General features: G+C 38.7%; 2 protein-coding genes and 1 long non-coding RNA gene across 4 annotated transcripts in view; 1 reads left to right on the top strand and 2 right to left on the bottom strand.

The window, feature by feature from the left end:
* The window catches only part of LOC116691906 (uncharacterized), a 112,593-nt gene that overhangs the window by 70,518 nt on the left and 14,121 nt on the right, over window positions 1–27,954 (bottom strand). The window lies entirely within an intron of this gene.
* On the bottom strand, window positions 1,509–19,331 carry syt9a (synaptotagmin IXa). 2 transcript variants are annotated; one of them, XM_032509656.1, is made up of 7 exons: window positions 18,638–19,331; window positions 12,621–13,116; window positions 11,575–12,130; window positions 4,561–4,681; window positions 4,293–4,464; window positions 3,954–4,083; window positions 1,509–2,247 (listed from the first exon to the last, which is right to left on the bottom strand). In XM_032509656.1, the coding sequence occupies exons 1-7, from the start codon at window positions 18,783–18,785 to the stop codon at window positions 2,179–2,181; spliced, it is 1,692 nt and encodes a 563-aa protein (XP_032365547.1). In that variant the 5' UTR covers window positions 18,786–19,331; the 3' UTR covers window positions 1,509–2,178. The 2 variants fall into 2 exon arrangements, with proteins under 2 accessions (XP_032365547.1, XP_032365645.1); XM_032509754.1 differs by lacking the exon at window positions 1,509–2,247 and having other exon boundaries at window positions 3,945–4,083.
* On the top strand, window positions 16,734–27,035 carry LOC116688461 (uncharacterized). Its single transcript, XR_004331783.1, has 3 exons — window positions 16,734–16,811; window positions 18,228–18,229; window positions 27,022–27,035. It is a non-coding gene; the product is annotated as an uncharacterized LOC116688461 (long non-coding RNA).

The following is a 27,954-nucleotide window of genomic DNA, read 5'->3' as shown; positions in this document are numbered from 1 at the left end:
GTCCCCAGGCAATTTGAAGTGTGAGAGGATAGAAACTTTAGGACAATGTTGTGCTAGTAAGATGCTAGGCCCTTGTTTATATTCATCACACTCACAACAACACCAACGTAACTGCTAGACACTAGAAAATAGAAAAGACAGTTCTTTGTGAGGATGACACATTCTCTCAGTCTCCCCAATTTCCCTCTTTCATCTTTTTGTTCTTTATCCACTTTCTGTTCCCTCGTTTCATCTTTGTCTCTCTAAGTTAATTACTTAGCAGCAATGCAGTTGTGATTAAGTAACAAGATTTGGGTCAGACACTGTAATAAAAAAATTATCTTTGACTGCTTTTTAAGTAAATCTGAAGCCAGCTGCATAAAGAAATAAATGTCATATGAAATATGGATCCTTAAAATGTTACTGTATCATTCATGCCAAATCAGCTAGTTTAAATATTGTATGTGTTTACAGTTTCCATTTCACAAAAGTAATTAGACCCCAGCATTATCATAGCATCTTAACACAACACTGCTAAATTTAAAACATTATAACTATGGATAACAAGACACTCAAAACCTCATTAAAATGAAATAGAAGAAGCAGAAGAGGCCTTCCTAGCATGCAGTCATATACTGCCGCCTCAATTTCAGATGTAATTTGCAGTTATTAGTTAATCACATTATTGGAAGTTGACCTAACTTTAGCTCCCCAAATCTCATTTTGATTTCTGTCTTATCGTTTTTCACAGGTTTTGAAAAAATCTTATTAGCATTCCTCTTGGAATTTTGCATAATTTAATCAGGAAAGCCATTAAATTCCATAATACTGTAACGCTAGGTATTGTCAGCGTTAACTATTAACTCGTCTTTACTACATACGTAGACCAACTCAAGACGTAGAACAACTCACAACTCATAACAAGACTTGCTTCACCATCTCAACAACATTACAGGCAGGGTACAACATGTTAAATAGCTCCCTTATTATCTCAAGGAACAGAATACACTATGAAGCTACAATTAATGGAAATATGTGACTTATTTCGGTAATCCTAAAAAAGGCCATCTGTTAATTAAATATTCACAAAATAAATCTCATCTTACATTCTTCCCTTTCTTCAGATGAAATGTCCCCATTTCAATAAATCTCATCTTACAATATCTTTGTATTTCTTCATAAGACTCTCCTGTTTTGTTTATTTGTCCCCTTGGTTGTTGTTGTATATAATACACAGGATTCACAGAAGCATTTAGAGTTGCCTTAACAGTGTAACAAGTTAATTTGGCAAAGGTTCAATGCTGTGGCTACAAGCATTGCTAATCTGCTCACACAAACAGCCTTTCTCGCGTGTTTCAGAACTCCATGTGGCTGTCTTTCTATGGACTGCACTTCCTGCAACACTCATTTTAAAGAGAAATTCAATTGACATGCTACAGAAGCAGTCACAACTTTAACAACATAATAGAGACTCTTTTTACATTTTAATTTTCATTATTTTATTGTTTCATATGTTTTCTACTTGTCCAATATTCCTAAAATGAGGAAAACATTTTTGCACAATTAAATTGTACTACACACAACAATTGAACTGGCAGAGATCAAGAATGTTGTTTTTATTGGAATACTATTTATTGATAACATTTAACATATTTTTTCTTACAGATACTTTGCCTAGAAAATCAACCGTCACTGTACATCAACTGACATTATAACACATCGTATTTCCAAAAACAGAAACAAAAAACAAACTAGGAGAAGGTATCCCACCAAACCATGACCTCATGCACCAATTTACCACCAAATTAAAGTACAGTATGGCAGTTCAACTGGTTGTTAGTACATTGTGCAAATACAGACTCACCTCATTGAAACAAGTAACAAGACTAAGTAAAAAACAATTACTAATGTATAAACCCAGAAATAGCACAGACTTATATCGTCTGCGTTATGCCTGTTGTTTTTCTTATGGAACATCATAGAAAGAAAACATCCATCAGTGCGGTCATTCAACATGCAACTGATCCAACTGATCAGAGCTCAAGACAGTTTGTGTCTTTCTTTTCCACATCAGTTTATCAATGTCTGCATTCTTCTTTTAGGACCATATGTGTGCAGCACTCAGCAATACTACAGTCCAAAGGTATACAGCCGTGGCACCAGGCTGATCAGTGCTCTTATCTGACATGTTGCTCAAGGCTACGGAGAAGGAGGCGTCTTCAGAGAATTACAGGATCCTCCCTGGCTACCACCTGTGGTCCCCTGGTACTGCAAAGAATAGTCAAGCAGAAACATTCAGTTAGGGTTGTGCGATACATGTGTAGAAACAAACCCTCTCTCACACAGTCACATAAACGGATGTCATAGCAAAGAAACCCAGAGATACATTTTCAAAATCACAGCTTTTTATCTCGGAACCTCAAAACAAATGTACCAACCATCATAGAGTTATAGATTGGTCAATAAAACAAACTGTCACAATTGTGAGTTTCTGTTGTAGTGTTTCCTGTTGTATTTTGTAGTACTTGTTTTCTCCCTAGTCATGTCTTGTTTTACTCCCTGCCTTGTGTTTTCCCTCCTGTCTGATTTTCTAGCTCGCCCTGATTTGTTTCACCTGATCCTGAGCCCTTGTGTCATCTATCCCTTGTTTCAACCTTGTTACCCTGTGTATTTAGTGTCTGTGCTTTCTTTGTTTCTTGTCAGATCGTGTCTTTCACTGTAGGTTGGCGGTGTTTGGTTTTGTCTTCCCTTCCCTTCCCTTCCTGGTTGTCTCTGTGTTTCTCTTCCTGTTCGTTTGTTCCTTGTTATGTCTTCTGGTTTTTCTTGTTTGTGCGTACCTACCTGCCTTCTTGAGGACACCTTGTGTTGTTTAAATAAATTCATAACTCTGCATTTGAGCACAAGCCTTGCAATTCCTGATACAGTGACTGTCTCCCATTTTATTTTGGATTTTTGTGAAGTTAATCTATTTGTATTTTCACTCAATTTTATTGGAATAAACTGTGAGACTGTTTGTTGCCAAATACAATCACAAATATTACAGACAAAGTGGATAACTTGGCAAACAAACATGAAAATAAACCTGCATTTGAAACCTATCAGCATGTTAGGGCTTGTGCTTTACAGTTTTGGAAGTGATGTGAGGATGAGGGGTTTGTGAAAACAGAATCACTGACTGATATACACTGGGAGGAAGTAAGTAATAAGTGGGGTTTCTTGGGGCTACAATGAAGATTTCACAGTACTACAGTACATATTTTAATAGCCCCGAAAGAAACATAACTAGCTTAATTTCCGACTTTCTCTGACTCTTACTGTCTCCTATATTTTGTATTTTGCAAGATGCAGACCTTTGATGTGCACACAAATACACCCAATAAAGCCATTTTTGTCCAGGCAGAGATCCCTGGTCAGAGATACCAGAGATTCCTAGCGAGACTTCCTTTTCTCTGCTGTCAGGATAGGTTCTACAGTATATCTGCCTCATCCCTTCTTTGTGTTGCAGAAGCGTGTTGGCAGCATATATATATTGTATACATCCTGCTTTGTATCCTCTACTGAATCCCTTTAATACTCCCGCTGCAATTTTACCTCATGGCTAAAAAAAGTTGTATCTTCTCTTATATTGTCTCCTGGAAATCTACATTTTGCACACACTTTGCTTTTAGTAACAATTGACTGACTCTTGACTAAGACAATGTACTGAACTGGACACACGTCTCAGGGTCTCTTACAGTAATAGCCAATTATATCCATATACCAAATTTAATTTCAATCATTCATTGTTAGAATTTGCTCTAACATTTGTCAGCATATTCCTGCTTACATAAAACCTACACATATGAGAGCAATGACAGTTTTAATAGCAAACTATGTTCAGCAAGAGCAAAAAATGTGTCTGTGTTCAAAATGTGGTCAGTCCTAATGCATGCATGGAGACACATGTCACACCCATCACAGTAAAGTCATCTCACCTCAACGATAGGATGCCAGTGGGCGACAGGTTTTCGGGGACATGTGAGCATTTCACTCCAATGGTCTCGACCGAGGCTGTCTGCATCGTTGCCAACTCGACACACACCAATGACCTCATTATGGCCTACGCTGTAGGTGCAGAAGGGGGGGAGAGAGGAAAAAAATGTGATCACAACTACCATGCGTTCCATAAATATAGATATATTACATCTTGAGTGTGAAAACTCAAACTGTTAAACTTTTATAAGCAACAAAGAGTCAGAGTTTACAAAAAACACTTGAAAAATATTTCATCCTTTTTGTCCTGCAGCAGGTAGGGAATTGTAAAGGTTCCTAACCGGTCATAATCCATCACTGCAATCATAAGGCTGATTTGCTCTATATTTTCTGGAGGGACATCAAAGACAATGGCCTCATTATAGACTGGATTCAAAGTGTTCCTCTTTGTCGATGTCTTCCTCTTCTTCAGTCTGCGACCATCGCACATCAGTGAAACCTTCACATATGGATCTATGAAAGTGAGACAAACAGAATGGAAAGACATTAATTTTCATTCGGGATACCAGCGAAACTATGTAGTTGTAGACAGTATCAGTTTTCAATTACCAGATGCACCAGTGATATCCATGGCCTTGAGATTGCGGGCCTTTATCATGGTAATGGTCAATCTGCCCGCAGTGGGCAAGTAACAGAGCGAAAACATCAGATCCCCGAGGTCCACATTATCCTGAAAGACAACACAGAACACATTTACTCTACCAGAAGTTTTATTTTGATGATATACTACTCATTTTTTGTCATGCAAGTGTCTACTGCTATTGTATTGATATTGACAGCTGCTCCTATCTAAATTATATTAATGACATTATTTCTAGTACTGCTGCTTTTCATTACTGTACACTTGTTGAAGGTGAACAACAAAGGCATAGCCATCTGGCGTTTGGTTACATAGTTGAATCTCTCTCTACTCTCTTCTGTCACATTGCTCAAATACTGTACAAGCCTCCCACATTTCACTCGGCATGGAGACTTCTGTTGAGCTGCAGAAAGGCAGAAGCTCACTTCTCACTTGCTCTTAAAATAACTCCACCAAAGAAGTGAGAACCAGGAAAGCACACAAACATGTCTGGTGAAGACAACTCCTCCTACAGCAGAATCTCTTGCTGATCTAGTGGTTTGTCGGAAAGATTGCGTTTCTGCTATCAACTTTTTGTGCAATCATTCTTAAAAAGGGATGCTCAGTGAGTTTAATACATGTGTGACCATAAAACCTGAGAACCAAGAATATGGTATCACATTACTACTCAGAGCTGCTCTGTTAACTGTAGTTGAGATAATGACATAAATGGCATCTGATGTCTGGCCTGGCCAGTTTTGATTATTGGAGGGGGTTGTAACCCCCATCCCCCCTGTATATTACGCCAATGCTGAAATATATTGGGAGATTTAGATACGAATGAGCTTCAACTTGTTTTGTAGATAATTTCAAGCAACCTTTCACCTTAAATAATACACATCAAATAAAATAGTCCCTTCTGCATGCTATCTGAGTGTCCTTTGTAAAACACACTTTGTAATGTACTCTGTTTGAGCTTTGCAGTATAGCCAGGTGTTTGTTAGCTAAAGTACAATGTGTGCCAAGTGTAAATTGTGGTTCATCACTATGCTAGTACAGTGTAGAAAGGGAGGATGGAGCAGACATATAATTGCTGTCCGCCTATTAAGAGAGTAAGGTCTATTGGAGATCAATGATGGCTTATGCCATTTCAACTTTTTCCTTAAGTGTCTCACACACTTAGGCACTATTGAGTAATTGATCTTCGTTGATTGAACTTCACTGTGCAAAAAACCTTTAGAAAAAACGTTTTCTGAAAATAGATATACTACTTATAATTGGAGCCTAATCTAAGTTGGGGGTTATTCATTTTTTTATATTAAATGTTATTTAATTAAATTATTATTTCATTCTTTGTTTTAAAGAAAAGGCAGAAATTACCCTTTGCACAATATGAAATACAGTTAGATAATGTGCAAAACAACATATAGTTCTTTTGGCCCAGCAGGATCTGAAGAAGTTCAACGAAATTGTCATTTCATTAATAAAATAGTTCATTTTTTACCTAGTATATGTAAAAAAAATATTTATTTGTTGCCCTCTTTCTTTCTCACAAACTGTATGAGTATACAAATACACTTTAAGACTTTACCTTCTGAGACCTAAATTGCCTAGTATCTTGACGTTGGTCTTTTGTTACAATCAGGATCAAGTATTCTAAAAGATTATGGTAAATGGATTTTAATTTGCATGATTAACTGACAATCTCTCCAGAAAATGCATTCCACATCCCAGAAGGATTCTGTGGGTTTTACACGCTTCATAGTCCATGGTCTTTGTGCACACTCCAGATACAGGTTCGAATAGAGAGAGATTAGGGCTCATTGTCATGTGCTCCAGAGTCCCTCTTAGGCAACAAATATCATTTAATACCTGCGGGTCAAATTTCAAGGCGCTGATAATCAGGCTATATCCATAACTTCAAACATTGCACTTGTTTATGTCCCAGCACATTAAAAAACACAACCATGCATCAAAATAATAAATAAAACCAAAAAAACAGAAGTAAGCAGCGTTTGTTAGTATTGCCATGTTCTTTTTTAAAAAAAAAACACTGACAATTATGACTTAAAGGAGAATTCCGGTAATTTTTTACTTTAATCTTGATCATTGTAAATATGCGTGTACTTTTGATTGAAAACCCCCCGACCCAAATAAGTGCAGGTAACACGGAGTAGCTGCAGTTACGTGTACAAGCTTCCACTGAGCTAAAACGGCAGTTGTCGGGGCAAGTTTTAGAGTACCTTTGTACCTCTTAACAGACATACAATGCAATTAAAATGACAGTGCAAGTTGAACAGGGCCCTTACGTGACAATAAGATGCATTTTCAACTAGACATTGTTTAAATTAAGCTACCCAAGTGATTATCACAAAAGCCTGGCTAAACACACTAACCGGAAGGCAATTAAGAGCTAGCAGCTACCAGCTACAAGCTACCAGCTACTGGCAGGATCGAGACAGGGACCAGGGTAGGTCAATTTAAACAATGTCTGAGTTGAAAACACATCTTGTCACGTGAGGGCCCTGTGCATTTTAATTGCATTTTATGTCTGGAGGCACAAAGACTCTCTAAATCTTGCCCCGGCAAATGCTGCTTTAGCTCAATGGAAGCTCATACATGTTGCTGTGGCTACTCCATGTTGCCTGAACTGATTTGGGTCAGTTTTTTTCAATCAAAAGTACACGCATATTTATGACAGATTAATGAAAGATTAATGTAAAAATTGGCCGAAATTCTCCTTTGATAAGTCTATCGTTCCTATAAATCTGTACCTTGCTTATGACAAATTAGCGCTACTGCATTGGATAAAACATATCCTACTGCACTTCTTTTGCAGTGTTGAAAGATGATTAGCTTGTTTTTGAGGGTATATGTGTGGAGCAAGTGTGCAAATGTCGAAAAATGTATGACATGTTTTTTAAACAAGAAAATTATGTGGATTTAATCAGGGACTATTTCTATATCACCATGACTTATGATGCAGGGGGTCAGGGGGTCCACCCCCAGAATTTGTTTTAGCATTAAGCACTTCACTTCCTGCATTTTGGTTAATTTTTATGCACCTATTTTTATTTTTTTCTGAATAAATATGCCTGAAATTTCTTTATGTAAAGGGAAACATCACAATCCAAATATAAAAACATAATGTAATACATTGCAATAAGGTTCTCAGGCATTCTGTATTGTTTTGTATTCATTCTCCTTTAGATCTCTACTTTACTATCTAATTATATCTGAGTCAGCACACATATAGGCATAATTTATTCTTCACTCCTCTTTTGCAACTTTTGTTGGGGATGTAACCCCCTTAAATGTGCATGACAATTATTCACCTCAATGATATATTATTCATTTTAATTTATTAATAAACCCCTGGACTGTACTATTTCAGATTGTTTGAGCATGATTTCAGCTTATGTTCAAAACTTTGTGCACATTAAAAATATAACTCATCCCATCTGTGTATTATGTGAAAAATAAAGTTATAGTAGGCTATTACAAGAATAAAGTAATAATAATTCAGAAAATAATCCACCGGCACCATAGCCTGCTGTGCAATACGTGATAGGGTGATGTTCTGCTGATAGGGTAGCTCTCAAACCTTCTGACAGACTCAGAGCCCCAATTGAGACTCTGTTCTCTGGACAAAGTCAGAGGTGGAAAACCGAAACTACGACAGAAATACACAGAGCTTTAACGCGACACATCTGCCACAGCGTGTCAGCAGCAGAAATGCGTCCATAAACCTGAAGCTGCACATCTTTTTACAGCGAGTGGACACTAATCGACGTACGGTTTAGTATTTGTTAGTGAACTTTTCAAAATGGGGGGATGGCAGTGCTGGTGCTTTATTCTACTTTATGGGAAGTCAAATAGATTGTATTTGAACATGGCTCTCTGCCTTTCCAACCACAATGGTTGCCGAAATAGCTAAGCAGTCAGCCGCTCCTGCATGATCCTTCATGTGTCTATGAATCTGTCAAGCTGGTTGTTGTACTTTGCCACTGTGGTAGCTCATTTGAGGCTGAAGCTTCTCAGCAGAATGGTTACAAATTTTGCCCCTAGAACATCGAGCATATGGACACTCCAAAGCACACTGTACGCTTCTGTCCTCAACCTGATAAGTCCCCTAATTACACACTACACAGTAATATTACATACTAACACTATACAGTGGTTTAGTTCATACTTTTGCTGTTAGTTTAGTAGTAACTAAAATACTTTATTTGCTGTACAATCATCATTTTGTCATGAGCCTATCATTTTTTTTTACTTTTCCTTCTACTTCTTCTACTTCTTTTCCGTCTACTGTGTTGTGTTGTGTTATATTCAAGCTAAGTGTTCGATTGAGATGAGCAAATTACACAAGATGAATGTCAATAAACATCAGCTGCACCTAATTAAACTTAACTAAAAGACACATTTTTAACTCTTTCCTGAAGCTTTTTTTCAGGGTCTTGAAGCAGCTGTCTTTAAACTTTTTCTGGCTATGAGTACCTCTTCCATTTCCTGCATGAACAGTAATATGAGGCCACCGTGTCCATCAACACCAGACAGTTCAAGTGAACCTACTTTATGATTGACATCTACTATTTTTAAACTACTACTTATTTTTGTTCCTTTTACGTACTCAAAACCCAGTTAGACTTTATATGTATCATGAAAGTGGGGCACAGCTGTTGATTTTGTGGATGCCAAGTGTGGTTATCGCCGTATATGTGGCTTGTACTGTGTGAGTGGCTGATATGGCCTACATGTATATTTTAGTACAGTGAGTGTGGTCAAGCAAAGACTGTTGGATGGATCCATTTAACCTGCCTTTGCTTTCAGCATTCACTTTATACAGCAGCTATTAGCTAGGTAAAGCAGGAGGATACAGAGTGTGTATGTGTGTGTGTGTATATGTGTGTGTGCATATGTGCCTGTGTACATGCGTGAGTGTTGTGAAAGAGAGAGAGAGAGAGAAAGAATATTTTTAGAGGCCATGAGTAGGAAGATGTTAATGGTCTTTAGCTAGTCTCACATTGCCAGAGTTTCACAATGCTAGTGTATGGTCTGTCTACAATGCAGACAGCCCTTTCCAACAGGGAACTGAAGCTGTAATCTATGCTGTCTTCAAAGACACCCGACTCCATTGACACATAGTTTTTTTTCTGGGCTTTTTTGGATAGGACAGCTGAAGAGAGGAAGGTGGAAGCAATTTCACCTAAAAACAACAACACAGAAGGCTGGGTTCATAGTTTAATTGCTGTTCGACTGGTATCTGCATTTTCGGTTAAGCAAACAAAAGGCTAGTGTGACTAACACGTCACAGCGGGCCATTTTATTGTGAAAACGTAGGTGACATTTTAATTGAACGACTATCATTTTATTGATTTAAAAATAACACAATTTAGCTGCAGTGGAACAAACGCTTAGCCTGTTACACAAAACCACAGAGGCCTGCTTTGGATTGTTAAAAAACGTAAGGCAATCTAGTATTATAAAATGTAACGTGCTACATGATTTTGTACTGCCATTTTTATAAACATTCACTCACACCAATGGAAACAGTGAGCTTATTGACAAATCATCTGTTTTGAGACTAAAATGATTAAAAACTTAAATAGCGCACTCTCTGATGGATAGACAGCAAAAACATGTTAACAAGGATTGCGTTTACAAGATTTCTGTTGCAGGCTAACATTACACACACACCACAATTGTGATTTACACAGTGTGGAGCAGTTCTGATTCCACTTATTATGAATATCGATGCAGACCATTTGATATGCATGAGCTCCTGGCACAAGTGAAAACCGTAGAAAACAGTAGCAAGTTTCAGGTTTTAACAAGTTTCCTTTTTCAGGCTAAATTACATACATCACACTTCTGCAGTGGCTATATTTAGCCTGGATTGACAGAGGATTGGTAAAGGACACATAATTCAGGTCCTGAGTTACCAAGCTTATTAAATTGAAATGGCTGCAGTGCAGACCATTTGCATATGCATTGAGGGACAGAGCAGCAGGTAACAAATCCTCACACACACAGCTGCTCAGTAACATAGCTGCATGCTGCTTTATACACTGTAGATCTGACTTAGTGTTTTGCGAAATGGTTCCAGGTAGTTGACATTACAGTTACATTTACAGAATTTTAACCCACCACAACACCTGGGCCTCACTGATCTTGCTTCTTTGACCTCACTAGGATGAAAGTAATTGTCTGCAGCGATCAATGGCAAGGAATTGTATTAAGGCCACGTAAGCATGCGGTGAAAAAAGGGATCAATTGCACATTACAGTTGGATACACTCACATGATAAAATGCCTGTCAATGAAGCAATCACTGGAAGCATATATCCAAACATATTGACACATATTGTCTATTATACAACAAATTTGTTAAATATATGCAACCTGCACATGACATTGGAAACACTAAGAACATAAAGCGCTCTGACTTGTGTGGAGAGTGACAAAAGCATAGGTACAGGCACTTATGACCTCAGTCTAAAGCATGACACGTAATGCTCTTCCTCTCTTACACACACACACACACACACACACAAACAAATGCCTGAGATGTATTGTTGGTAGTGGTTAGCCTGTAAAATACTGAAGGAGGGAACTATGTTGATATTAGATATTTAACCGATACTTTACTTTCTGCTACAAGAGTCTCCATTTCACCAGCAATCAGAGACACACAAATCCTCTTCTTCAAAGTGAGACCTATTGACCTTACCTACCAACTGATGCTTCTTTTGTTTATTCAGACCTGACAGCTCAATGTGTTTAAACAAGCAGTCAACTTTATTTTACACTTTATCTTGTCAGCAAAAGACGTGCTGAAATAAAGGACTCAACTGAGCTAAATATGTAGCTCTCATTAAAGTTGCAGAAGATCTGTCAGACTTCTTAAAACACACTTTGCCATTTGTGGTAATAGTAATAAATTAAATATGACATGGCATATCTAAGTGAGCATGACATTATTAAACATAACTGATGACTCACCGAGGAGACGTACTGGATGTCCCGACAGAGTTTTGTCTCCCTGGGAAAATCTGCCAGATCCAGGAAGTTGTCCACAACCACTTGGCCAATAATGTCATGGCGTGAAAACCGGTCAAAATCATAGACACTGAAGTGCAGCTTACGTGTGGGAAGCTCAGAGTACGCCACTGGAAACAGGAAGACCTCATCAAACACAGGGTTCAGTGTCTTCCGATGCACCTTGGTCTGGTGCTTGGTCTTACGATCAGGTAGCAGGTAGATCTTAACATAAGGGTCAGAGGTACCAGAGAAGTCCTTGGCAGGGAGGTCCTCTGCTTTGTGGATCTTAACTATTAACTGTTCCTGGTCGCAGTCAAATTTGAGGATAAAGTGCAGGCGCCCACAGCCCCCGCCTCTGCGACTGCCTTCCTCTCCCTCAAGGGAGCGCTGTTTGTAGAGCTCAGGTTTAAGGCGACCAAGGCCAAGCCCCATTCCAGTGAGGGAGTCCTGCCTTTGGAACTGGGCTACATTGAAGTCTGGGTTGGACAGGTTGATATGCCTGCGAATGGACCCTTGTCTGTGGGCAGAGGAAAACAACAAACAACACCATTCAACATCAACAGATTAACTCAGAACAGGGATTTACATCCATACTGGATAATTCTGCACCTCACAATTTAGTGCCAAAAGTTGCATGCCAATGAAGGAAGTAGTGTTTTCTAAATGTAGCATGTTGGAAAGCTGTGTAGTGTAGAATACACGTCCCATTAATACAAATTTTTGCCAAAACCACAATCTTTTCCTAACCTTAAACGTATCATAGTTGTCATGCAGAGACATTGTAGAAAGCAAAAAGTTGAAAAAAATACATTGGAATTGTACATGTTAAACTAGGGCTTTGAATGAAGTTTTGCGGAATAAATTGGTTTTTTTTTGTCTGGCAATGGTTAAGAGCTATGAGCACTGATCAGTTCAAACACCAATACATGTAAGAGGTTGGTGGAAGTGTTCCAGAAATCTAGTAGTCATGACTAAGACAAAATGATGATTCAAAAGCTTATACTTACCCAACTTCTGACATCAAGTCACCAGAGGGTGGGGGTTCAGTGGTCTGTCTCTGCATACGAGGGTTGGTGTGAACCCCATTTTCCTGGCTTTTACTCTTTGCATCCAGTGGAATGTCTGGAGATGTGTGACTAATCTTCATAGCTGCCTCAGGTGTGGCCATGACCACGGGTGGGGGTGATAGGGGAGTCACCGGAGCCTCCACAGACACTACAGATGCCACGGGAGTGGGATCTCTGGCCATGGAGCAGTGGGACGACTCACGGCGGTTGTGCGGCGGGGGGTCCACAGCTGTGTAAACTGGCTGCCTGGCTGCAAGCTGTGAGGGCAGAGGGCTCATGGAGGGGTTGAGGTGCCCATGGGCTTCCTTGGTGGTGGGGGAGAGCCCACGCTCCCTCCATGGTATCCAGCAGAGCTTCCAGGAGACAAACAGTGAGACCCCAAAAAGGGCCAAGCCACAGGCAGTCACTACCAGTGACAACAGACTCACCGATATATCTGAGAAGGTGACATGAGAGACAGGAAATAAGGATCTGACAGTGAATTCAGTTTTCTTCCTGCTTTGTTGCAAAGCTACACCTTTACCCCTTCATCATCATCATCCTCATTAGCAGCAGCAGCAGCTGAAGCAGCTACTTTTATTGAGTACTGTGAAAACCTTTTTACAAATATTTCATCATAGTGTTATTGCAATAACGCTCATGGGTAGGTGACGGTTTATGTTGGTTTCTCTATTCTCTCAATGGCTTATGACAGATCATGCTTCTTTGCACTAGGTCACAAATAAACTTTATTTTTCAGTTTGACAAAAAGATCCTCGGCAAGATTAATATGAATTTATTTATTTAATTATCCTCTGGAGCCTCTGACTGCATACTGTAATTTCCAGTCCTTTGCTAATAACAGAGGAGACATAGTGTGTTGAAATGAAAACAGACAACATCAATTACAAATACAGATCATATGAAAATCTACAATATCTGACAATTGACCCCAAACAGAATTAACGCCTCATTAATTGTTGTGTGCTTGTGAAACATGACATCAGCTCAAAATCATGTTTTTGACCTCATGCTTCCCCTGACAGTGTTTCCTTGCTGATGTGTAGCTGATGTATACTAACAAACTTGTCAAAATTGTGTTCTATACAAGACTGTAACTTTGGAATGTAGCCACTTAAAAAGGCTAACTCAGATTGTTGAAGCATTTTATTAGCTTTGTTTGAACTTTAGAATGTAGAAAGCAGAGTATTGACAAGAGGAATGATCACAGTGTCCAAAAACTTTTCCAACGTGCATTGGGGAATGTGACTATATTTAACATCCTTAAAGGGCGGCTGTGGCTCAGTGGTAGAGCGGTTGCCTGCCAATCGGAAGGTTGGTGGTTCGATCCCCGCCCCTGCAGTCATTGTCGAAGTGTCCTTGGGCAAGACACTGAACCCCGATTTGCCCCCGGTGCTGCGCATCGGAGTGTGAATGTGTGTGAATGTTTATCTGATGAGCAGGTGGCACCTTGTACGGCAGCCCCGGCCACAGTGTATGAATGTGTGTGAATGGTGAATGTTACCTGTAGATGTAAAAGCGCTTTGAGCAGTTGTTAAGACTGGAAAAGCGCTATATAAATACAGCACATTTACATTTACATTTACATCCTTGAGTCTTACAGTGACTTATGAACTGCCTCCCTGTATAGCTGCTTTTACTTACATTTACTGTATTGAAATATTGAAAAGTCCAGGCTTTTGTACAGTGTGTTCTTTTGTATCAGTCTAGTGTATCGCCATAACCATGTTTATTATTGGCTAAGCCTTGTTCTGTGCGAGGGCAGGGAAACAGACATGAGCCTAGTTTATGTGCTGACTGTGCAACAGTTGCCTACAGTGTTATAGCAAAGCGATTTTGTTGAAGTCAATGTTTGTGAAGAGTTGTCGGGATTTAAAACAAAATCTCAAAAGAAATGGATATGTATGTAATCAGTGCATTTTTCTAATAACTAAAATTATCCCATTTTACTTTAGATGCACTAATGATTGCTTTTCCTGAGTAACTATCCTTACAACGTTTAGCACAGTGTGTCACTGCAATGCCTGCTGACATGTTTAAAGAAACAGAATAATCATAGTAAACACAATGAGCATCATATCAGGTAGATGTTGATTACCAAAATATAGATACATGTATTTTTCATATGAGAAGACAAATTGCTATATACAGTATCTTTCCAGTGACTAGCTGACTTCATGACGAACTTGGACAATTAAGATTAGCAGTGGCAGTGGCCAGTATTTAGTATTTAAATGGTGCATGTAATAACAGGTAGCAACTAACAGCAGCTGGATGACTAACCTCACTGTCCCACAGTGAAACCAAATCAATGACGGGAAAACCTTTATTTATAAATAAATATAAATAAAATAGGATAATATAGTAATATGAAGACAATATTATAATTATGTGTTGTGTGCCTGTTGCTACTCCCTTACTAAGGTATGAATAACAAATTACAAGTGAACAATTTCTGACAGTTATTGAATTTAATCCTCTTTTTTCATTTTCTAATTATTGCATTCTGCATTCAGTAGAAAATCCTGAATATAAAGATATGCTACTACAATTTTTCCTGAAAGAGTTTGTTGTTTTGAAAAGTGCTGTTTAAAACATCAAATCATGTTGCAAGCAGGAATAATCCAGGAAACACTTTGAACAGGCACGTCTGATGTAGCACTAGCACTTAAAACTATAAAACTGTGTTTGTCAATTAGCTTTTAAATTGTTTATTATGTCATTAGCAAGTTAATAAGACACAATGTCACACCACATTTACAGTCATAACAAATATCAAAAGACTTTGACAGTAATACTTTTGCATTACATATCCTCCAAATCAGCACTGCCTAATACAGCACTTAGACAAACTGTCCTTTCTGTGCTCTGAGATCCTGTGAATACCAGCGTATGTGTGATTTGGGAGAATAATGTGGATACATTGAGGGACTTGCCATATGAGGACACTGAGTCAACAGTCAGTTTGGTAGGCTGCTTGCAGAGTGCTGCCTGGCAGAGAAGAATCTATAGACATCTGGAAGAATTCAAAGACCGCATCACAACAAGGAGGGTGGACCAATTTTAGACCACAGGTCCTTCAAAGGTGCAATAGTGTAGGAGTCAAGCTAAAAAAGCAACATATGACCTTCTACCTCCTGAGTTATTTTCTTTAAACATACATATATGCGTGTGTGTGTCTACAGTTATTGGAAATGTCTTCATTTCACCTTTGTAGAACAATTAGTATCAACACAGAGTGCATACATATATTACAAGTGAGTGGTTCTAATTGCCAATTGGTTACACTCAAGGCCCTGGCTTTTGCTGGTTTCTAGCCTCACAGAATGTTAGTTGCATTGACCTGATGTTCCTTGACTAACTAATTAGATGGCTACAAAAAAAACTAGTACTTTGGATCCTGCTTTGGCAACCATTTCTGAATGCACATTCACTTCTTGCCAATTATTAGATGAAATGATAGCCCTTGTGTCTGTACACTAAATGTGAAGCTACAGCCTGCAGTCAGTTAGCTTAGCCTAAAGACCTGAAACAGGGGGAAACAGCTAGTTAAGGTCAGTCCTATGGTAACAAAATGTAAAAGCTAAAGCTCATTATTTAACACATTAAATCTCCTTTGTTTAAAGCAAAATGAAAACATGACAAGTCATGGTTTTTACAGGGCTTATGTGCCAGACTAATTCATGGTGGCATTCACATCATAAAGGGTGGATAAGTAAGATTTCCAATTTGCGAGCATTCCCATTACCGAATAACTTAAGATGGTTAAAATACTGCATAGTGACAATGTAACACTTTCAATAAATGTGGGTTAAATAACCTTAAAGTGGACACATGCTTTTCCGTATTGTTTGTCATATCTACAATGGTGTAATGTCGGATTTTCACGTTAAAGGTGGACAAAACTTCAAATGATGAGGTAAATGTATTTTAGACAAATCCCTGTTAGCTAAAACGGTCAGATTTCAGACTGTTCTGAACGCTCCAGTTTCAACAGTTTTTTCTACTCTCGGCCAAGTGTTACGCAACTCTAAGCCGGCCTTTTATTTTCGCTGGTCATTTCTCCCCAATTTCAGGTCACTTTACTGCTGGGACATGTCCGATTGTGTAGTATTTGCTTTAGGAGCCTTTGTTGTTTACGTTTCAAAGTACATAGTTAAGGTGCAGCAGCCATGGGCAATATGAGGGAAAAAAACGTATCATTTTTAACATTAAAGGTTAACATTAAACGTGTTCTAGTACAAACACAAAATACAAGTATTATCCTGAAAATACTGTATAATAGTTGCCCTTCAAATGATGGACTCTGGTAAAGGAGTGCTGTTTTGATTTTATTTGATGTGTTCCACTTTCCACATTAATTGATCACTCTGATTATCTTTCTGATACCAGACACATCTGACAGGATGGCCACAAATACATCTTCATTATAAATTGCTTTTAAGAAGAAAGGATTTCTCAAGTTGTCATGTCAATATGTTTTATGAATGTTTCTGAAAAACACATAAATATTCACGCGAAGTACCCTTAACAAATACCCTGACTGCCATCCAGTCCAACCTAAACTCTGGGTCTTAGAGTGTTAGAGTTTTTGATCTTTTATCTACTGTTATCTATTTCATTTGACATTCTTAATATGGGTGCTGCCAATATGCTGGGTTACATAAATTGAATTGTATAGGCAAGCCATCCTGATAGCTAACTCCACTACAGCAGACAGCACCTACTATGGCAATTTCACTTTTCAAACTGTCAGTGCAATGGAAAAGACAAGACTGGATGGGCCTATATGAATGAGGGAGAGAGGGGAGAGCTGAGAGATTAAGGAATGGAGGAAAGCTGGAGGAAACAAGTAGGAAAGTAGGAGTAGAAGTCAGGAGTAGCATTAGGAAAGGGGTGGGAATATAAAAAAAGGTCTTTATTGTGGTGAAGAGTGATTAATGATAAAGCAAACTAAGGAGGACTGCAGTTACTGTGCTTTCTCGATCCTTCACATTATCTCCCTCGTTTTTTTTTCTTCTGCGCACACGCACACACACACACACAACACACACACACACACACACACCACACACACACACACACACACACACACACACCACACACACACACACACACACACATGCCAATCAGACAAATATGGTTAGCCTAGGTGTCGCTAATAATGAAACGTGACTCAATAGTCACATAATTCTTCGCATGTGACTGAATGTCCGCTTTATTTTACAACGACGTCCTTTTCTGCAATACAGCTATATTTCAATTTCTGTACATCCATTTAGTGAATGTTTCACGGTGCTTACATGCTCTAGGTAAGAAGAAAACTTAAATATTTAGTAAACTATTATAGAAGTAGAATAGAGGGAGTGTGCCACAAAAGTATCTGCTACCTGTGAGCGCAGGCACAAGCCCAACTCAGGAAGGAGAATCCTATACATGCAGTTGTGTATGATGTGTTATTCAGTGAGAACACTACCGGGGTTGTCTGTATAGCTCCCCCTTCCGTAGTTAAGGTTAATGTAAAGGTTGGTTCGGGGGGGGAGGCAGATGTCGACGGCGAGTTTGATACAGCACCGGCATCTGTGCACGTGTCAAAAATGAACTGGACCAACATAACGCACTTAAAAAAAAAAAATCTGTTTTACGTGAATCTACATCTGACATAACAATTGAACATTTTAGACCTCGAATTTGGCTCTCCGTGAAAATGAAAGGCTTGCCGTACAAGTGTATTGCGTTGCAATGGAAATTATATAATACATGAGATAATAAGTAACGTGGGGAAACATAGTGAAGATCAAATTTACAAACACTACTACTGATTGTAAAAGCACTCTAAGTAAAAGCTTGAACCACCTTTTGAGTTTTAGGCGTAGAATGTCCAATTAAAAAGGTCACATGCGCGTTCAGTTCTGACAAATGCAACTGTTCAATCAAGCGTGCAAATGATGCCTCACCTGAATCCGTATAACGTGGCCTGGCAAGGTCTCGGAAATAGTAGATGAAATCCAGGCAGTGTTCGTTCTGCACTTCCCCCTTCGAACAAAGATCTGACAGGAGTTCAAGTGCCTTTTGACAAATCTTTTCATCTCTGTCTCCAGGCATTTCCCACCAGCATCCTTAGAAATGGAAGGTCTCTTATAGGCACCACCACCCAACTCCACCCGCCTGACAGTCACCTATTCCACGCTACTCAGCACGGCTTCTGTCAGCTATGCAAATAGCGGCACGCCTACTCACACGATGGAGTCGACGGAGACGCTCTCTATAAGAAAGAACGAAAAAACACTGGTCCAAGTGATCCAAAAAGCGAGATGCGTTTCTCACATGTGGAACACAAAGAGTTTTTTATGCAACATTCAATCAAGCGGTCTCCTCACACTGCTGATCTGGTTGAAAGCCACCGGTTGAATCCACGCATCGCCACTGCGGCGTCGTGCGCTGTCCAGGGTGCTGAAATGTGCGCGACTCTTGCACAGAGAATCTTTGCACCAGGCGGTCCGTTGTCATTTAAATGTCTTTACGCCTTCAAGCGGCCACAAGCTCAGGAAAAGTTGATCAGTATTTACCTAAAGGGAGAAATAACTGGATTTGAGAGCGGCTCTACGAAATCCGACCACTTCTCCACTACGACGAACCTGGTGTGGTTTTACGTGCCTGCACGTGGCCAATCAGAGAACGACATGATTTTTTTTTGATTTTTTTGATCATTCAGTAGCTGCACCTCGCACATAACGTTGCATGTGCACGTTATGTGTAAATTAACTTTTTAAGTTATCTCTTTACGTTATGGTTCTGCCAAGACAATAGCAGCTATGGGTTCATCTGCAATGACGTCCATGATTGGTCTTGCCATACCCTGAACTAATTTGAAATTAGGAACGGAGAGAAAGAGAGAGAGAGAGAAGAGAGAGAGAGGAGAGAGAGAGAGAGAGAGGAGAGAGAGAGATGAGAGAGAGAGAGAGAGAGAAGAGAGAGAGAGAGAGAGAGAGAGATCCTGTCTTTATTTTGTTATTTCTTTGTTGCTAATCGTTTCTGAATTCCTTTGGGCATGATTGTAATCAAGACCTCCATGTATTTCTCATGGGACAATCAAGTCATGTCAATATTTCAAAGAGTGTACATTATTGTGCTCTCATTATCTGTTATCCATCCACACAACTGATCAGGTAGTCTTTATAAAGTCCGGTAATTAGGGCAAATACTATGTGGTGTCAGGGTGCATGCCATTACATTTGAGTGGAGAAAGTAATAGCCTGAGTGTGCGTGAAACCAGGAAGTCTGTGACATGCTCCATGCAAGGACATATAATATGCTGTAGGCTAATTTATAATCTTGAATGATAATCTTTTGTGTGATGTAAAATGGTCCTTTGACGTACTGAAGAAGTATAGTAATCATAATGAGGTTACTGGAAGAAAGAAAGAAGAAAGAGAATGCCAATAGAGAGAACAACAATGGGACAGAATGTCCTCATGTAAATACTTTTTATGAATATATCAGAGCTTCAGAATGTCAAACAATGTTGATGATTTCAAAAGGGAAAAATAGATACTAAGAGAAAGGGATCCAAAAATGACATACATTTGAATGCCCTGTTGGTGATTTCAATGCCCTTTCCGCCAACAAAAAGTGTGTTTTCCATGCACAACATCAAAAATCTTCTCACAGCAGTAAGTCAGCTTTCTTGGTGTCCATGGCAACTGAAAAAGACAGAAGGCACTCTTCGCCCATTTCTTCTCTCTTCTGTCAGCCACTCTTCTCCACACTACCCTTTAATGCTCCAGCATTTTCTTTCTACTCAACCTTCTTCCCCATTGTCATTTCATAATAATGTTTCCATCTTCTTTCTTTGCTGTCTTCTTTCATTGTAAACTACTTCCTAATATGTCAATAACTCTTACTGTGCCTCTCACTCTCTTCATGTTTCTCTCCATGTACAGTACATCTCACTTATTTTCCTTTGCTCATTGACTAATGCATTTTTCTTTTCAATTTATCTGCTGGTGGGTCAGTAGATCAACAAAAGTGAGGACAGTGCACTCAGTGTGGTAAAAGGCCAGTTTCAAAAACACATACAGTCACTGCATAGATCTCCCAGCTCAGCATGGACTGACACTTGTCCTTACAGTGTTGGAATAGGAAAAGAAGACAAGTATCTCAGTCTTGGCTTAAATGAGCTAAAACTAAAACTTCAAAACTCAAGTGTGTACACATGCATACTATAATGTCCAGGACAAAGCATTTATAACATATTTTACACAAGTTTCCAAAATCATTAAACATTGTGTTGAGTTAAATGTACAGCAACCAAATGCATGTATATTATGTATACAATTAGTACTATATTTGCAATTAATAAGATTTGATTATGTCACCGATTTGTTTGCTATATATGCCACATGTTTGATTGAATTTAATGTGATGCCTTGTTTTTTACATTATCCATTTCTAATTGATTTTGTTGCAATGAGGAACTACTGTAATGAGATGTATTTATTGCTTTATGGATCCCTCTTTCATTCCATGTTTACACTGGTCACAGAAATGGTGGGAGTTTCTGCCTCTGGCGTAGCAATGCTGAGCAGATCATCTCAATAAAGCAGCGGCTTGTCTCTACTGCTGCAGAATTCAATTTATTAATTTCAGGGCACTGGTGCTTTGGTGGTAATGATCCCCTAAACACACACTGAGTGAACCCTCGAGATGGAGGTATTAAAAAAGTTTCCTTCCGCATTCAATATGTTTAACAAAAAGAGGATCATTGTCTCGCAAAAAACAAAATAAAATCTCCCATTGTTGTTACTATATGCATATAATGTAATCTATATAATAATACTGTATCACAATAGTGAACAATGTAGATGGAGTTTCTGAACGTTCTTTTTAAGTGCAGACATCAGAGGGAGAATAGGAAGCATTGCTTTGATAAATGGATCCATCAGCCGCAGGCGGGCAAAAACATCATATACTGTACATGTGTGACTAGATGAGTGTTGAAGAGATTCATCACTCGTTAGGTTCCACAAAATCTCACATCTGCTTACCGAGCCTCAACATTCTTTGAATCATACAAAGTGTGGTTTGCAGAGGAGCTGTACAGAAAAGCGCAGAAGGACAGGATGTAATTTTCTCTCATCTCAATTGCTCTTTCTCTGCTTCTGTTTTTCTCGTTGGCTAAAAGAGAGGCCTTGAGGGTTTTAGCAACGGGTCTCAAAAAACAAAAGGCAAAACGGCAAAGCCAATTCAAGATATTTTGGTGTGTGTGTGTGTGATTGAGAGAGAGAGAGAGAGAGAAAGAAAGAGAGAGTTCATGCTGTGTCTATGAAGAACTGAGTAATGTAGGGTGTTAGTGTGTGGGGGGAGGGGAAAAAGAAGGAGAACTGTGAGAAAAACATACAGTGAGGCAATACACTGAGACATGTTCACCATAAAGCCAATAGAGGTTTCTCAGGCTGGGATTTGTGTGCCATTGATGTATTATCCATGGATAACATCACTGCTCCAAGAAGTTGAAATAAAAGAAATAAACATTTTAAATTTGGTTACACCAGGTACACACATTCTTGGTATATTTACAGTTTATGAACGTCCAAGAAACTTCTAAAATGCGTTACTTTAATAAAAGCAAATATTACAGAGATCAACAAGTAAAAAAGTTTTTAATTTGATGTTTAAATATTTAAATGTTCAAACGCTCATGTCAGTTGATTGATGAGTAAGAAACGACAATGTTTTAGTGTTTAGGTGGGGTTTCTTTACAAATTCGGTCCTTAAACCATATAGTCGTTAAAGCTATAATATCCAAGGAGGGCATGGAAGACTAAAAAAACATGGACTCTTCAAAAGAGGTCATTATCTTAGCTCAACTTTCTGCACACAACAGTCAACATAAAACACAATTTTCTTAACATAGCCATACTGAGAAATACAGAGAGTTTTGTGGAGCTACTAGTCTTAATTAGCTTTGTATCAAGTCATTTGCAACAAATTCAATATAACAGACATTCATTATTACAAAAGGTTACGCTCTAAAGCTTTAAGAGTTTTTATTTGTTCATGTCCCAGTATTTAACATATGCTGATAATATGGTAAGATCTTTAACTGTGAGCTCATCACACTTGCTCCTATGTTACAATTGACTAAAATGTACTGAAATTGACTTTTGAAAAGTGGATCATTGTGGCGCTATTAAAAGCCCCAGGATTGTGGTTACAATACATTACACATTCTCCCCTCTTTAAGCGGTTGAATCCATTTGGAAGCCATCTCTTGAATAGCTATACAGTCGTGCTTGTAACCTACCCTTTTACATATAGCTCCATCTAAGACAAACTATGAGTATGTCCACCTTTCAAAACATCCTAAAGTCTACAGTTTCATGGCACATTTTCTTATACACACCAACATTTAGTTGGAGCCGTAAAGGTGGTAATAGGTCGACACATGTTGATGTGAAACAAGAAATGAGAACTTGTATCCAAAAGCAAACCTGTTAAACAGCACTTAACTCTGTTAACTGTCAGGTTTACAGGTGATGGGTGGGCAATATCAGACAAACATAGCTCAGTCAAATCAGCAGGAAAGTAGAATAGACAATAGACATAGACAACATGCAATCACATAAGCAGATAACATGCAAGGTAATTAAAATGTCTCAAACACTAAAGCAACTAAGATTATGTGACAAGTTCCTCTGAAAAAAAGACACCTGTATCTGGTAATGTCATGAGCCAGTGAGGGACAGCTGTGCATGAAGGTAGTGGGTCACGGGGGTGATGAGTTGATGGGGAGCAGGTGTGTAGGAGCAGAGCGCTCACCAAAGTGGCCTAGAGAGCAGGTGAGGTATCCAGCCAAGATAACACAAAATAGCGCATGACACAGACATAGGCAAAAGGAGAGGATGCAGGTGTCTTCATTGCAGTTTGATATTTTGAACCTCAAGAATAGGCCAGGATGACACTTCATAAAAGGCAGTTCTGTTTACTCACTTTATCAAAAATATGCACACAGTTACAGCTGACTAACTGGCCAGTTTACTCCATAAACAATGCTCAACAGAGCCCCCACTGCACATCCCCTTCATCCTCATCATCATCATACTTAGAGCATGCTTCAAAATGTTCATAGCACTCATTTACAAGACAAAAGTTAGAAGTTTGAAGTAAGAAAACACAAGACTGACAATTTCTAATACGACACTGACACATAAGGAGGTAAACAGAAAGGCTCCCAGCTGAGCCAACAATTGCTTCATAACTGAGATGACTGTCCAGAGGGAAGAAGAGAACAACATACAATCTAGCTGTGATGGGAACAGAGGACAGAATTTCACAGGGACTGTTCAGTGTACTGTGATGTTGAATTCCAACAACTTTAATTATACTTAGTTTATCAGCATCCCCAGTGTTTTCACTCGCTTTGTAATTATTTTTATGAACAAACATTGCTTGCTTTAATGTGAAGATCAAGTTTTTTTTAATCCATATTATTACGGGGGTTTCATGCCGATGCAGCTAAAACATTTCAGTCTCACCTAAAGCCATTTTTCTTTTCCAGTAAACAATCTACTTAATTCACTGATGAAATCCTTGATTTTGCTTCCTTTAACAAGTTGATCTTTAAACATTAGAGAGAAAAAAAAGAAGAGTCCAAGAATTGCTTTTTATGTATTATAAAAGTCAGTTTACCCAATGTTGAACATGCCTTCAACATACTTAGCATGAATCTATTCCCCTGTGATACCGAGGGGAATGAAAACAATACCTGAAAAAGTTGAGGCAAAAATGAAACGGTTGTGTGACTATTTTGTGTACATCAAACTGGTCAGTATGTAACAAACAACAAACGAACAAATGTGATATAGTCTTACACCCTGATATCAGCTTACTTGCTTAGAAGCGTAGCATACTGTCCTGGTCCACATTATGACAGTGGGAGCATCAGAAGTGACGGACTCCTGTTAGCAGAGATTGGAAGTAATACTTTGTTACGGTCAAATAAAGAGCCTTTTTTCATGTCCACTGTCTCAGCTTGCTCTCTAGTAACATGTGTGTGATCCAGGTAGCTTTGCATAAGAAATGTTAATCAGCAAGGCTACTTTTACTTTAATACTTTAAGTACATTTCTAAGCTAAATCAGTATTTCTACTTTTTCTACTTTCAGAGTATTTTTAACAAAAGTATCGGGAAGTGACTACTTTTGCCATCTCTGCCTGTTAGACACAAACACATTAGGTTATGCGGTATTGTCAAAGATAATTGACAAAGCAATTTAATGAGAAAAACACAATATTCAAGTACTTAACAATCTACAGTACATGTCTCAGATGTGAAATGTACACTGTAACTAAACATTTTGCAGACAAGCTAGGGAGTTACTGAAATAGGCATTTAGACTTGTCTGATGTTTTCAGAAGTTTGTATTTAACTCAGTGTTTAGATGTCATGCAGAGTAACCATTGGACTGTATCTATCCAAACCCATTTAAGGGTTTGCATTAATAACATGTGAATATAGTTACCCTGGAAATAATTAGGGTTAATGTTAAATAATTACATTCACCATATGACTAATACTTATTGCAAATGTTTGCAGCCAATTAAAATGTTATAAAACTTGTTTATAATGTATGGCATGGCAGTTTCACACTGGCGATACGGTCGTGGTTTCTGGCATATTTACAACTTTTATCCCACAATACTTCATGCAGCATACACTGTGACGCCTTGTGCTATAGTAGCAGTACAGCCAAGAGTGCACTTGTGGTACTCAGAAAATGTGGAGTTGTCAAACAGGCCAAGAGGTGTCAAAGCAGCACCTACCACTACTAAATCATTTCCACAACTTTTGATTCCAAAGTATGAAACAAGTTAAAAGATATAAATAAAATAAATACAAAATATAAGAGAAGAGGGGGTGGAGGGTGAGGTCTGCTTTAAAAAAAAATAAGAAGCATGGCCACAAACCTCTCTGTAAGCTTGAATGCAAAATAATGTGTGACTGATGCTAAAAATAACCATAGAAGCACATGCTATTCTCTGTAACCAGAGAGAATTAGATTAGATAGAATTAGATATTAGATATTACGTTCTCTCTCTCTCTCTCTCTCTCTCTCTCTCTCTCTCTCTCTTCTCTCCTCTCTCTCTCTCTCTCTCTGTCTCTGTGTGTCTCTCACTCTCTCTCTCTCTCTCTCCATCTTGCGTATTGAATTACATTAATTGCTTGTGATGCACAAAACCTATGCACTCAGATTGGCTGGTTTATGTTTCTACTGCTTGGACATGAAGCCCAAAGGTAATGTACCCATGAATACAGACCTTAGCAAATCTCTACAGGTGCATTGTGGTGGTATTTGTGTTGCATTTCCCTGTATAATGACATGAGACTAGCTCATGAATAAGCACTGATTTGTTTTACTTTCTGTACAGCAAGCACTTTCTGACAATTAGAACAAACTTTCCAACTTCCCAAGTCTCACAAGACTAAAACTATAAGGAAGAATGTCCTCCCACAATCTTTAGCCATCATTACTGCAGTTGCCAGATAACAACAAACAAAGAATTGACATAGTGTTAGGGGCAAAATAATATTTTGATAACTAAACAATCACACACAGACAGCACTAATTAAGTGAAGGTAGCTTAAAAGCAGTTTCCAAAAACTAAGATAATGTTGGTCATTTCTTGTCACGTGATTAGGCAATCAGTGATCAATCCTCCTAGGAATGGTTATGCAGTGTGCATGAGTTGAATCATAGTCCCAGGAATTAAGGCATATGTACTGTAGAGGACTGACAAAATAACAGAATCACTTTACAACATAAAGTTTTTTAACCGGCCCTTGTTAATATATTATATCCCAATAAGTGTACAAAAAAACAAAAGCACGACGAACCATTGTCTCAAAAAATGACCATGGAGTTAAATCCGGCCCTACATTGGGTTAATAAGATCAATAGCATCTGAACCTACAGTTAATGTAACAAAAGGCCACCAAGTAAAATGTCCCTTCAGTGGTCACATTGAGGCCTACCTGTTGTGGAAATAACAATTGCTGTGGAAATCTGGTCTCACTGGTTAGTCCTCAAAGTGCAAAATGCACGCTCTGAAACCTTGGGGCTTGGCACAGCACACACAGCATCCTGTCTAGACAACAACACATATATGGCTGAACTTCATCCATCTACTGCATTGGTTGTTGAGAAATCAAATATTTTACTAAAGGATGTGCATAGCTAATCTATGCCAATAGATGGCTAAGAAAGAGCTAACAAAGTAGAAAAAGTTATCTAATGAAAACCTTGTGGTTGAGCCCCCTGATGAACTTACTGCAAAGACAGTGGGGATTTTTTCCTGAATAGGAGCAGATTGTTTTATTACTTAGGGACGGAATGAATTAAATTTACACTTGAAAGGATGGGACCACTTTACAGTGCTTAGTCACTCATCTGCCTGTCCATCATCTCTACCTGTGTGATTGGCAGACTGCAAGCTGCTCAGGGGAATGAGAAGTGTTGCTCTGCTAGACTGTGCATTGCCTCAGGAGGGAGCCTTCCAGAGAGAGGTTAACACCTGCTAAACCTGCTGGGGCTCGTGGGAGGATGCGCCCATAAAAAGGATTTACTTGCAAGAGAAGGACAAAAACATGCACACAGCTTCCAGCTCCAATTGACATGTCTACTGTACTGGGCAAATATAAATGAAGTAGACATTTGTATGAAATGAAGACACAGTTTGAACAATTACTGACCTCTCTGTGTATCTGCTTTTTACTGTCAGGTGGAAGTGTCATTCAGCGTTTTTGACTACCACCTCAAGTACAGGTTCAACCTGTGAGCCTCAGAATAGAGGAATAAGCAGAGAATTGATGCCAGGCACACCACATAGATCTCTTGGGTCAAGTTAACAGTATGTTTCTTGAATTGCTAGCACTAAAATTACTGTTAACCAGTACAGTGTCAAATCTGCACATCAACACCTGTTGATTGCAGAATACAGCCAATTGCATAATTACAACAAAGTGCAAATTACTTTAGCCTTGTATTTGTGCTGTTTATATTGCTGATGCTTCTATACAGCCCAACAGCTGTGAAATCAAATTCCTTTATTTGTAGACAATGAATTAAATTTACACTTGAAAGGATAGGACCACTTTACAATGCTTAGTTGCTCTCTGTTTCATTTAACCACGAGGCACTGGGGAATGTAGCGGCTTTGCCTTTCATTATTGCAATTTGAATCACTTGGAAAACACAAAATTGCTAATCATCACA

The sequence above is a fragment of the Etheostoma spectabile genome, chromosome 1 (genome assembly GCF_008692095.1).
Source record: "Etheostoma spectabile isolate EspeVRDwgs_2016 chromosome 1, UIUC_Espe_1.0, whole genome shotgun sequence".
Classification (NCBI taxonomy): Eukaryota; Metazoa; Chordata; class Actinopteri; order Perciformes; family Percidae; genus Etheostoma; species Etheostoma spectabile.
Note: the sequence above shows the minus strand (reverse complement) of the source record. Positions and strands in the feature narration are given on the sequence as shown.